This window comes from Gekko japonicus, unplaced genomic scaffold (genome assembly GCF_001447785.1).
Source record: "Gekko japonicus isolate JY-2015 unplaced genomic scaffold, Gekko_japonicus_V1.1 scaffold374, whole genome shotgun sequence".
NCBI lineage: Eukaryota > Metazoa > Chordata > Lepidosauria > Squamata > Gekkonidae > Gekko > Gekko japonicus.
The window spans coordinates 1,122,051-1,135,694 of NW_015176463.1; the positions used below are offsets into that span (position 1 = coordinate 1,122,051).

A 13,644-nucleotide genomic window follows, 5' to 3' on the forward strand; every position below is an offset into this window, starting at 1 on the left:
CTCTGTGCTATGCAACCCCTTCCACAGGCTATTTTAATGCAAAAGGTAATTCACCATCCTTGCAGGGCAACCCTAAGTACACTTTCCTGGGAGTAAGCTCTACTGAATAGACCTGAGTGGGATTCTGAGTAGGCCTGTTTAGGATGGCAATATAAAAGACTTGAGTGGGAGGGTTTACTACAATATATGAACAAGAATGTTTTCTCTTTTGCCCTGACCTGGATAGCCCAGGCAAGCCTGATCTCAGAAGCTTAGTAGGGCCGACCTTGGCAAGTATTTGGATGGGAGACCTCCAGAGAATACCAGGGCTGGGAGGCCTGAGGCAGGCTATCAAGCCACTTCTCTGAATGTCTTCCATGGCCCAGTAGGAGTCACCAGAGGTCACTATGACTTCCAGGCATGGGCATACACACACACACAAATATAAAATGCAAAAATACACACACATACACACACACAAAAAATGTTTTCACTTTTGGCCTCTACATATGCAATGTCCCTTGGTGGGTGTTGAGAATTCTGTAGTGCAAGCAGACATTCCCACTGCCATTTCATGAAGTGAGACCTCTAGAGCTTTTATATGTAAAAAGGCAACATTTTTGGCAACTTAACAGTTATTTCAACAATGGAGTTGAATAAACAGGTTCAGTAGAGTAAAAAAAAAACCTTGAAATACAGCATTACATGTAGACAGTGAAAGAGACAGGAACATAATGCTCTTCATTGCCTGTTGGTGATAATGACTCCAAAAGTGTTCTCCTATATAAGCAAGACCACCAACCACACACATAGAGAGCTTGGACTTGATTCTGAATAATAGAAAATTCTGGTTGGATAGAAACTTTACAAAATATGGGTAGTGGTTCAGTGGTAGAGCCTCCTCTTTGCATGCAGAGGATTCTGGGTTCAGTTCCTAATATTGCCAGGTATCATCATCATAAGGCAGTGTGCGTAGTATAGCCAGGAGATCCTAAGATTGTCTAGCAGAAGTTCTAGCTCTTTTAGTGTTGTGTGCCACTAGGTGGCAAGCTAGACTTGTTTTTAAGGCAAGAGATGTTTCAGAGATCATTTGCCATTGCCTGCCTCTGTGTCATACCCCTGGAATTCTTTGGAAGTCACCTATCCAAATACTAGCCAGGGCCAACCCTGCTTAGCTTCTGAGATCTGATGAGATAGGGGTAGCCCGGGCTGTCCAGGTCAGGACATCTCTAGGTAAAAGGGTCAGGTTTTGGGTTGATGGGACAGGCCTGAGACCCTGGAGAGCTGCTACCAGTCCAAGTAGACAACCCGGCCGTAGATAAACCAATGGGTTGGTTGAGTATAAGGCAGCTTCATGAGTGCCATCTGTAGCTGAATGCGTTTAAAAATTTTAATCTGGAGGATTGTCACACATTGATGTCACTTTATTCCCCTTTGAATTAAAAACTCTGGATTTTGTTGGATTAGTAATTTGTGGTTTCCATCTTTTAATGTTACTTTAACATCACTGAATTAGCTAAAGATGACAATATTGATTGCATAACCAAACTTTGACCTGATTCAAACTGGTAAAACAGAGTTTTACCAGACTTTTGCACTTATGTGAAGTGTCCTTTGAGTTTCGCATGACAACCATGGGATAAACCTTTCAGTAGGTTGATCCTATAGGACAAGTGTAATGTTTAAAGACACAAAACCAAGATCCACACAATTAATCCCATCCTTGCACTTGTGGAGCTTTAAACATTGCACTAGTGTTATGGGATTAACCTACTAAAAAGTACCTGTCACAATCATAGCAAAAGGTTTAGAGGTCACCAAGTTTATGTGGAAAAGTCATCAAGAAAATATTGGTTGTTTTTCAAACCCTCTACTCATTATTTGAAACTATAATTTCAGGAAACTTGCTAAATATGACCAAATTAAGCCACTTTGAGGCCTGATTGTTTAAGGAGGAGGAAGACATTATAAAATTTTAAAATCTGTTTATTTTTGTATTTGCTTCATTTATACCCCCACCTTTCCTCCAGTAGAGATAGATCAAGATGGGTAGCTGTGTTAGTCTGTCTGTAGCAACAGAAAAGAGTAAGAGACCAGTAGCACCTTAAAGACTAAAAAAAATTGTGGTAGGGTATGAGCTTTCTTGAGTCACTGCTCACTTCCTCCAGTGGGCACTCAAATGTGCTTACATCATTCTCCTCTCCATTTTCTCCTTACAACAACCCTATGAGTTAAGTTAGCCTGAGTGTGCATGACTGGCCCAAGGTCACCCAGAAGGTTTCCATAGTGTCATGGGTCTCCAAACCTGGGTCTCCCAAATCCTAGTCCAGCACTCTAACCCCTACACCACCCTGGCTGTTTAAAATAAATAAAAAATAAATATTAAAAAGTATTGAATAAATTATGAGTCATGAAGGATCAGGGTCTTTCCTTCTGAGGTAGTGAAATGTTGTTACTGAAATGTTAGAGCTAGAGCCAGATGTTGCAATGATGATGAACGTCCTTGTTCCCTCAACTTGTCAGGGCATGTGAATTGAGAGGGAAACAAGCTATTCACCTTTTGGTAATTAAGGATAGAAACTGTCTAAACAATTTGTTCTTCCATGTAGTTTCATAAGCCTGCAAGGACAACTTGCATTGCATCTCCTGGTTTCAATAAGGATCCTGGCAATGCTTCTGTCACCTTTTCTTGAGAGAAGATATTGCCTAAATAAAGTAATAAAAATGGCAAACTGATGAAATCCCCATAGAGAGCTGTTGTATAGGACTGACAGGGAATACATTGGGTTTTGTTCACCTGAACATCATCGTTTTTGCAGGAGCTGGGATGGAATACGTTCATATTTGTTAAGATGACAAGGGTGACTTTATTCCATGTTGACCTACTGATCTGTTTCTTTGAATAGCTTGTTAGGGCACAAGGAAGTTCTTACACTGTTAAAGAATAAGAACCCAAGAGGATCTTGCAGGATCCATTTAGGCCAGTTTCACGACATGGCTAACCAGTTCCTGTGGGGGGCCAGCAGACAGGGCATAAAAGCTAAAGCCTTCCCCCCCCCCCTGATGTTTCTTCCCAATGCTGGTATTCAAAGTTTTATTCCCTCTGGATATGGAAGTTCCCCTTAGTCATCCTGGCTAGTAGCTATTGATGGACCTATCCTCATGAATCTGTCAGATCTACTGGCCGTCACTACCTCTGCTGGCAGTGAATTCCACAATTAAATTACTTGTTCAGCAAATGTATTTCCTCTTGTCTGTCAAATCTGTTGTCCATTGACTTCACTGTTGTCATTTAGTGTTGTGAAAGAGGGAGAAATAGCTAAACGAGTCGTAACTTGGTCAGTGCCTAGATAGGGCACTAATTGCAAAGCCATGTGTAAGTTGTTTCAGGTTTCTTGAAAGACAAAAGGATGGGAGAGAAGTTGAATAAATGACAAAATCTTTTGTTTCTGCAGGTCCACCAGGAAGGCGAGGAAAGCCTGGGCGACGAGGAGAACCAGGTGAGCCCTCCATGCCTTGTGAAATGACACTGTTAAATTGTATACTTAAATCCTGATGTGAAATTTAAAAAGTCATATTACCATACATAATAGATCACCTTTTAATAAGGAAGATTACTGTTTTTAGTTCATCCCCTTCATGGGCTTAACGATAATTGTCACTTTTTCTGTACTATCAATATGGACCCCGGTCACACGGCAAAGTTGCCACGGGAGAGGCACGGGAGTCCCGTGGATTTTCCGGGCGCGATCTCACCCCAACATCTGGGAAGCGCAGTGCTCCCGTGGCGAACCTGTGGCTCCCCGCCGAAGGTGCAGAGTTAAAAACTAGTACCTACGAGGTACTAGTTTCCTAAAACCGCGGGCCAAGGGCGGGTGTCTAATCGCGTTCCCAGTGGACTGACGTGGCATCTGGTGCTCGCCGCTGCTCATCTCCGCAGGTTGCGCAACAGCGCCCAAGAGCGCATGCGCACAAAGAGCGATTGCTAGTGCAATCGTGCGGCGTGGCTTCTGTGCCGTGCTGCAGGATACCCGTCGGATTGGTATTTCCCCTGAACCACGGGACCTCGATCGGGACATGTGCTCGGGCGGCCGCACATTAGTTTCCTCCGGGGCAATTAGCCACACCTCCCCCCGCGCGATATCTGGCCCGTGTGACCGGGGCCATGGTAAGTCTTCATTTGCTGGACATTATCTCATAGACCAAGTATCCAAGAGTCACAGGGCTGGTTCCTCAATATTTCTTTTCTAAGGTGAAGGCAGAAGCATTTGAAAGCCCACATCACCATGTGTTTCCTACACTGCTGGGGGATGCACACAGACCTTATAATGGAGGTGGGTGGAGACATCAGACCATTAAGCCCAGAGGCTGAACAGCTCCACTGTTCTCCACATGAGGTAGGCAGGTTAACCAGAGCTAGTTTTCGACAGCAATCCAGGATTCAAACCAAGGTTTAATTCAATCTTTAAAACATGGTGGTGGTAGGGGAGTTCAAGTGCAAGATACACACAGAGACTAATTCTGGTTAACCTTTGTGCCTGCAATCTTAGAACACCGAAGTTATTTGTAATTCATATTCTCCATGCGTGGAGGGAGGAGTTGATATAGTATAGGGATGAGGCTCACTAGGTGCCCCTTGTCCACTGGTTCTCTTTCAGCTTCACCTACCCTCAAAGGGTTGTTGGGAGGGCAAAGCAGAGGAGGGGAGAACCATGCATATTACTCCCTGAGCTCTCTAGAGGAAGACAAACATTTGCAAAACAGTTGAACATCTACTTTGCAAAGTTGAATTTACAGTTTCTAGTCCAGTCTGTTCTTTAACATTACAACTCCAAGACAATTCTTGATTTTATGAGAATGGTGATTCCATGCTAATATCAAACTGGGAAAAAACTGCTATTTAAAGATAGTCCTTACTGACTTTTATAATTTGTTTGTGATATAATCCATCTCAGTATCCCAGTTCTCATAAGTTTCTTTTTACATCTTTGTTTCTTTTCAGAAATTTTCTAGCCTTCTTCCTGGGGGGGTGTGTGTGTTAAAGATTACATAGGAAATGTGTGGAAGATTAGGACATTAAACATGAGCTTCATGTGATTTATTATCTTAATCACATATTTCACCTTAAGTGAACATGACAAGAAGAAAAGGAATTATGAAGCATCGATTTGACTTAATTTTGTCTATTTAGAATTTTCTTTTACTGGCAAGGGAAAACTAAGTAGCATTATAGCTGTGTTTGGTGAAGATGTCTAAGTGCTGTATATTTGTAGCAGGTGGTTATAGTGATGTGTTCTTTTGAAGTTGAGATAAAACATACATAAAATATATACACACAGAGGCACATATATTGCAAGTAAAACATAGGCTCTGTGATGTCCTGCGCAGTATGCCTGTCTTAATCTGTAATGCAGCCTGACCAAAAAGCAGATTGCCCTTGGTATACTAGTTTTGGCCTAAGTGCAAAGTGTTTTTGGCTTAACATTTGTTATAGGAGATAGCTTAGTTTTGAAACTTTACCTCACAGAAACCTTGTTCCTTTGCCACAGCTGATAAATGAGAATAGATTTTTGTTTGCCTTGTGTGATAGCATCCTTCTCTAGAAGCTCTTATGTGGTTACAGCTTCACAGTCTCTAAACAAATGTGGTTAGTGAGCCAGAAGACTTAGCAGTAGATTGGCTTACATGAGAGAGCTTTGTTTGGCAACCAAATGTAGCTAGCACATTGAAAGCTTTTTAAAACACACTTATATAGTGAGGCCTTCAATACAACCAGGCTGTTTTTCCAGTCTGAGAGCAACCTGGCAGAGGTACTATATACTCACCATGAATTCCCTGGGCCATTGCAGTTTTAGTGCAAATCACCTCACACTTTAACATTTCCAACAAAACAAAGGCTATGGAGTAGGCAACAGTTTGTTAGTTTCAGTGATTTTTTTAAAATTTCTCTGTCTTTTAACTACAAAGCCAGACAACAAGGCAAATGATAAGAGCAGCTAGGCAGAAAGAAAAGCCGTGTAGACTATTTGGAATGAAGCAATTGTCACTTATCAGGTGCTAAGCATTTCATTCTCAAAGGAATGTCCCTCCCCCCCTTCCCCATCTCCTCTCCTCTTACTGTCAGGGTCAGGGAAGATAAGGGGGTTGTAACACATGAAAGGGTGGCATAAGGGAACTTTCTGGCTCCTGCTTTTAGCACAGCTGCTTTCTGAGATACTAAAGAGATGATAGTCTTGCTACAGCTGTTCCTGTCTCAAAGTGATTTGACCTTCCAAGTTTTTGCTCTCAGGCATGGGCAGCCTCTTGCCATTGAAAGTATTCATGTCTAAGCAGCCATTTGATTATTGCACGCTTTTTGGTAAAGGCTCAGCTCATGTTTTAGACTTCATACCCTCAGTGGTTTGGTTCACATCCTGCTTGCTAGGCACAAGGAGTGAGCTGATCATTTGGTGAGCTGTTCAAATGCATTTGAAAGAGTTGTCATCATTGTCGTCACTTTTCATAACATATTTAGGGTTGCCATACCCCCCCCCCGGTTTTGCGGGGGTTACCCGCTTTTTTGGGGGTTCTACCCGCTGCCTGGCTGGCAGGGGAAGCCCCGCCCTGAAGCCCCAACACCCGCAGCCACCCCTAGATCTTTTTTGCACATACTTTTGCCAAGACAAGTCTCCCCCATCCTATAATTATGCATTTGATTTTTCCTACCTAAATGCAGAACTTTACATTTATCCAAAAAACTCCCAAGTTTTCCTGGAGGATGCTTCCATCCTTGATCTGTTCCACCTTGGCTTCCGCCCTGACCATGGGACAGAGACGGCTCTGGTCGCCCTTACAAATGATCTCCGTAGGCAGCTGGATTGGGGCAGGTTGGCGCTGCTGTTTTTGTTAGATTTAACAGCAGCGTTCGACACGGTCGACTATGATCTGTTGACCCACGGGCCACGCACCCAATCTCTGGGCAGGTGGGGCCCTCCAGCTGCATGCACTTAAAGTTGAAAAAAAAGTAGTAGACAGTGAGTAAATATAATTCCTTCTTCACCATCATAGAGACAACATGAAATATGGATTAGTTTGTATTTCTGTGGATAATTTACCAGAACATTAGATCCAATTTGGGAAGCATTTGTAACAATGAAACACAGCCTTCTTTATGGGAGAATTTTAGAATATTTTTGGCCCATAAAATATTTATGTGGAAGAAACAAAGGTGTGAAAATGAATGAAATCAATTCCTTTCCCCCCCTAAAGCAATTAAAACATATGTTTTGGAACAAAACATATTTGCAGTGATATAAATTTACTAATATAGTATGCAATCTTAAATACTTCTGTATGAGAAGTAAGCCTAGCTTAAGTGACTGGAGCCTGGGCCAGCCCACTTTCTGAGATGAGAAGGCCCACTGTTGCCCTGCAGCCTCTTTCTTTCGCCAGCTGCAGACAGCATGAAGAAAGCACCTTGCAAGTATGATCCTTTCATTTTGCCCAGGGAGTCCTGCGTAAAATGAAAGAACTGGGATTGCTGCCCTCATATCATCTCACAGAGGAGGAAGGTGAAGAAAATGGGTTTATTTTTCCACACTGGTGCAAGGCTTTCAGAAAAAGGGGGAGACACAAAGCTTCTCCTCCTCTTAGGCTCCTGCAGATAGTGAAAGAGCCATCACGTTCTATCCAGGCCTCTGCAGTAGACAAGGGAAAACAGCAGTTCTGATAGGTTCCCCTGGAATATTCTTTTCAGCCTGCTGCCAGAAGAAAGGAAATAACTGGTGCAGCTTCTCTCAGTGATATCAGGCTTCACCTCCTTTCATCAGAACCCAGTGGAGGGAGACAAGGCCTTATTTTTTTTTCATTGAGGAAATAGAAGTGAAGTTCCCAGGTGGCAGGTGTGTTAGTTGAGGCAAGTTTCTTCTCAAGTGGCAGCCTTGCCCAATCAGATGTGTGAGGTGGGGATGAAAACTAACTCATGGTTGGTTAGGCCCTGATTGGGACTTTTTGCCAAAACAACTGTCCTATAAAACCTACAGTTAGGAGTCAGTTTGTGTCCTTGTGTCCCCAGAGAACCGAAGAGGCAAATTAACAAGATTAGGGAGCTGTCCAGCGAACAAATATAGCCTAAGGTTGGTCTTGGTTCAAGAATTCAGCAGGGGAGCTGTCCACAAGATTACTGGGGACTAAAGAGTGGGACAATTTTTATGTTGCACCAGTGGCTTTCAGGTATCATATGAGCAGTTTATAGTAGTCCTTGCTGCTCCACCTTCCTGATGCATCAGTGAAGGTCTATTCCTGAAGCATTTATGTCAGCATCATTTCTTCTGAAGCCAAGCAGGGAAGCAATGCCATGCTGCCGAGAAGGTGCTGGCCTATGTACAGATGATTTTCATCGATGTTCAATGTGGCTTTAATGCCTAGGGTTCACAAGGTGATTTTATGAAGTTCTGGTAGCAAAAGTAGAGCCACGAATGTGTCAACAGACACATTCCAAGATCCATGTCAATGGATACTTCCCAGAGTCCTGGGATTCAGGAGGGTCTGAGTGCACTCCATAGCCCAGCTAGGGCTTGCCATGTCTTCCAAGGCTCAGGATGCATCAGGTTCATCAGTGTGTACTTCCTCCTTTTCTGAGGAAGTGCCCTCGGGTTCAGGGAACTGGCATACCACCTTGGAAACCAGACACAATAATGACATGCCCTTTTCTTCTTCCATTATGTTTCACATTTTATTCATTTGTATTCTGGCTTTCCACATTTCACGGCAACTTACAAAAAACAACATTTAGAATAGAAGCAGTAAAATATCCATATATAATACAAAACAATATTCTTAGTTAACAAATTAACAACAAATACAAGAAGAATAAAACATAAGCCAATAGATCAACTCCCCCCCATAAAAAACCTTACTGATGTGGTAAGTTTTATTCACCGAAAGGGTATCTGAGAAGGGGGCCTTATGCACCTTCTGTGTCAATCCATCCTATAGAACAAGAACCACAATTGAGAAAGACTAGGTTCTAGCCATTGGTGGGTGAAATTGGTAGACAAAGTCAGCAGGACATTGTCACCAGGGTTTGCTGGGCACATTTTAATTGGTTTGGTAATGGGAGAGGTGGTTCTTCAGCTTTGTGGATTCCAAGATGTGAAGGGCTTTATAGATAAAAAATAACACCTTGAATTGACCAAGCTGCCTTGAGAAAGACGCTGAAGAGGAAGTATATAAAGTCCTTAAATAATTGAATTGGAAGCTGGTGAAGTTGTTTCAGAATGGGCTGATTATGTGTGCACTACCCAACATCAGCCTTAAGGCAGCCACTTTTAACAGAAGTTTTCAAGTTGCCCAAGGGCAATCCCACATGGAATGGAGCACGTTGTATTAGCCCAGCATGGACGTTACAAAAGGATAGGTCAGTGTAGTCAGGTCAGCTGAGTCTAAAAGAACAGTCTTTGAACCAGATACAAATGACAGCAGGTTCTATGCCAAAAATTGAATCTGTGCAAAATTGGGTCCAAAACTGAGCTATTCGCTTCAACCTCATCTATCATAGGAAAGACTGTCTCTTCCAGAACATCAGTATTCCTTACCAGTATCCCTTCCATTTTGTCTGGATTCGGTTTTAGCTTGCTCTGCCTTATCCATTTCATTATACAGCACTGATTTGTAACAAAGATGTTTTGAGATGGCTTTATACACTGACTGGATTGAAATGGCTTGTTTTTATCATTTTTGTTACTTTTTATGATTCTACTGTGAGTTTTAGCTTGTTCTGCCTTATCCATTTCATCATACAGCACTGATTTGTAACAGAGATGCTTTGAGATGGCTTTATACACTGGCTGGATTGAAAATGGCTTGTTTTTATGATTTTTGTTACTTTTTATGATTCTACTGTGTTGTGAGCCACCTCTCACAGTTCTCTTGGGAGATGGTATTTTCTAAGATAAGAGCTAGCTGTTTAGTTATATAAATATAGAGCTGGGTGCCATCAGCAAAACTCTGGATGATCTCATTCAGTGGCCTGTGGTATTCTAAGGACACATTTATCCTTCCATAACAGATCCCACATATCAAACCAACAACTTCCTGCAGAATTTCTATTACATCCCAGTTGTCCCTTTATGAAAATGCCATCCTGAACAATTTACACATTCTGCAAAATAATACAAGTACAGAAGCCTTTCTTACTTTGTCAGTCAGGCCATTCCACCACATTGGAGCCACCAGAGGTAAAGCTTAGCTACAGGCCACTGTTGTGTTTATCCTTTGGAAGGGGCCCTTTCCATGCACTTTGCTCAGATGAGCAAAGCTGTCCCAGTAGAACATATCAAAAGATGTGGTCCTGTAGATACATAGGTCCTTGGCGAAGTATACTACTGTAACGGTAGGGTACTTAATCTGTCCCTGGAACAAGTTGCACACTTTTAACACCAGATACTGTCTGCCTCTGCAAAAGGAAAATATTACAAAAAGGAAAATTAACAGAGATAGATAAGATATTGATCAATAATTACGAAAATCTTATTAAGAAACTGTATGCTTTAATGCTAGAAAATAAAACTCAAGATGAAGTGGTTAAATGGGAACAAAGTTTGGGACATCATACTGTTTTAGACAAATGGTCAAAGGTTGGAAGGCAAATATAAAAATTACTAAAGCAATCTCCTATAAAATATTTACAAAATGTTTTATAGATGGTATATTACCCCAGATAAATTGTCAACATTTTACGCCAATATGTCAAATGATTGTTGGAAATGTCAAAATAATGTTGGCTCTTTCTTCCATATGTGGTGGACTTGTGAGAAAACTAAAAAAAATTGGGTTTGGATACATGAAACATTGCAAAAATTGTTAAAAACTAATATATCTTTTATAACAGAATTGTTCTTATTGAATACTAGGAATACACCCCATTGTGGAAATAAATACAACAAGCTCTAGAAAGAGGCTCTTGGAGAGTTCCAAGGCCTTGGACACTCAGTGCCAATTTGCTGAGGCAACCTCCTCAAACCCTACCCTCTCCAGACTCCACCCCTGAAATCCCCAGGAATTTCCCAACCTGGAGTTGGCAACCCCATCCCCATCCCAGCTAGCCATCAACCTACTGTTATTTGCCCCTCTGACTGCAGCTGACCTTTGCCCTCCCTCCTGGAGATCAGTTGTAATTCTGAGTGATCTCCACGCCTCACCTGGAGATTGGTAGCAATGGTTCCCCAGGAGGGAATGGCTGGTTGGGCCTCTCCCAGAGCCTCTTTCTAGAGCTCATTGTACTTATTTCCACAATGGACCTTATTCCTAGTAATTCATATAGCAGTTTTACCATTTGCAATCTTACCTACTTTCTTAGAAGAGCTATAATCTGGTAGCACCGTAGATACCACCAAGATTTTCATGGTATAAGCTTTTGAGAGTAGAGTTGTGCATTCGGCAGTATTAAAGACCAAAGCATATCCAAAAAATACATTATCAGAATTTTTTTGTATAGTCTTTCACCCGGATATAGATTTGGCTGTGTATTCAGCTATCTGAATTCTAGAACGGCTGGATAGCTGAAGTTAAAGAGCATTTAAGGGGACTGCAGTCCCTTTAAATGCCTTCGGAGTTCACTCGCAGCTTGCAGAAGGCATTTAAAGGGATAAAATTGTATTTAAAAACAAAGGATTATCACAATACCACGTCTCCAGGTCAGGGATGACAAAAGATCAAATGTTCATGTGGAACAAGGTGCAACACTTGCATCCACCAACCAGGTTTGGGGTCAACTAATCAGGACAATAAAGGTAAAGGTTTCCCTTGCTCGAAAGCCAGTCGAATCCGACTCTAGGGGGTGGTGCTCATCTCCATTTCCAAGCCGAAGAGCCAGCGCTGTCCGAAGACTTTTCCATGGTCATGTGTCTGGCATGACTAAAAGCCAAGGCGCATGGAATGCTGTTACTTCCCACCGAAGTGGGCGCAATTTATCTACTTGCAATTTCTTGCTTTTGAACTGCCAGGTTGTCAGGAGCTGGGGCTAGAGACAAGAGCTCACTCTGTCACGCGGCACAAGGGTCTCGAATTGCCGAGCTACTGATCTTCTGGTCTGCAGCTCAGCGTCTTAACCTCTGAGCCACCATGGTCCTTAATCAGGATAATACCCTCCACTATAAACATCATGGAAGAAAGAGATTATATTCTTTACAGACCCAGCATTAGTCATCAACAAGGATGATTGTAGGTGAATAGGGGAGACCTTGACTGCAGTTCTTGAGCCTGGATGAAGAGTCTTCTGTCTCTTAATACAAGCACTCTTCTGACTGCTGTTTGTTCCATGCTTGGATGTTATAGCTGCATACCCTAAATGAGAAATCCAGTCACATAGTGCACTAAATATTAAGAAATATTTATTGTGTTAGCAAAACATCTTTTATTTTATATGTAATCCCCTGAAAACACAGTGAATTAAATAACTAGAAGGTAATATTGGTTCTAAAATACTGATCAATATTCTTTTCAGAATTTCTGTATTCCATAAAACCAGGGATTTCCTTAGGACCAAAATATTTCTTGATCTCGCTCTGTTTGTCATGGTTTTGACCTTTGTTTTCTGTGTACTGCTTTTGAAGGTATTTCTTCCATGGTGAGTACAGACAGAAACTGCAAATATATTGAGTCACTTGATTCTACATGATCCATTTTATGTATTTCTGGTAGTAATTTGGTTGCTTCATTTAATTGATTCCACGTGTCTTCAAGAGCAGACAGTGTAATGTGTGCCTCATGATATTAGCTGGTAAACTGCAGAGTTCTCTTTGTAGATGGTCTTTATGGGGGTAGCCTCTTCTGAAAGAGTTTGCTCTTTAAAATCAGTTTACGATGAAACTAAAAGAAGCTTGAAATAGCTATTTGGATGCTTGTCCTTAAAACTTTGCAGTGTATATAAATGAAGTTGACATACTGTGTTTGACTTTGCTAGCAACCATTTAACAGTATCCTCAAAATGGCTTGCTGTGGAATTTTTTTGGAAAGCATATCAAAGGTTCTTCAGTTAGCTCAATAACACCAAGTTTCTCTGGAAAACCATTTGAACACCATAGACAGCAGAGGGATGCTGTATATTTTAGGGCAGTGATGGTGAACCTTTTAGAGACCAAGTGCCCAAACTGCAACCCAAAACCCACTTATTTATCGCAAAGTGCCAACACAGCAATTTAACCTGAATACTGAGGTTTTCGTTTAGAAAAAACAACTCATACATTAACATCTTTTGTCTTAAAAGAAAAACACAATAACAGAGCTTTCAATAATACAAACAACTTTTTATTGAAAGGTAAAAGTTTGCATTTGGCAAGCAACAATTAATGTGATTTTTGCTGTTTTATGCATGCTGATAATTTGTCTAACCTTGGCTCATACTTTGTAAGTTTGAGAACAACACATCAGGCACTCAGGTCATCTGTTAGTCTGTTTCTGGTGTCAGATTTGATATAATTCAAAGCTGAAAACAGCTGCTCACAAGCATAAGATGATCCAAAATGCTGTTTTATGCATGCTGATAATTTGTCTAACCTTGGCTCATACTTTGTAAGTTTGAGAACAACACATCAGGCACTCAGGTCATCTGTTAGTCTGTTTCTGGTGTCAGATTTGATATAATTCAAAGCTGAAAACAGCTGCTCACAAGCATAAGATGATCCA

The 13,644-nt window shown here is 41.5% G+C and overlaps 1 protein-coding gene across 1 annotated transcript in view; it reads left to right on the top strand.

Moving 5' to 3' along the window:
- LOC107123709 (collagen alpha-1(XXIII) chain-like) overlaps positions 1-13,644 on the top strand; it is a 379,133-nt gene that overhangs the window by 337,654 nt on the left and 27,835 nt on the right. The window contains exon 3 of the mRNA XM_015427033.1: positions 3,435-3,479. Within this exon, the coding sequence (XP_015282519.1) occupies positions 3,435-3,479 (45 nt within the window). The remainder of the gene's footprint in view (positions 1-3,434; positions 3,480-13,644) is intronic.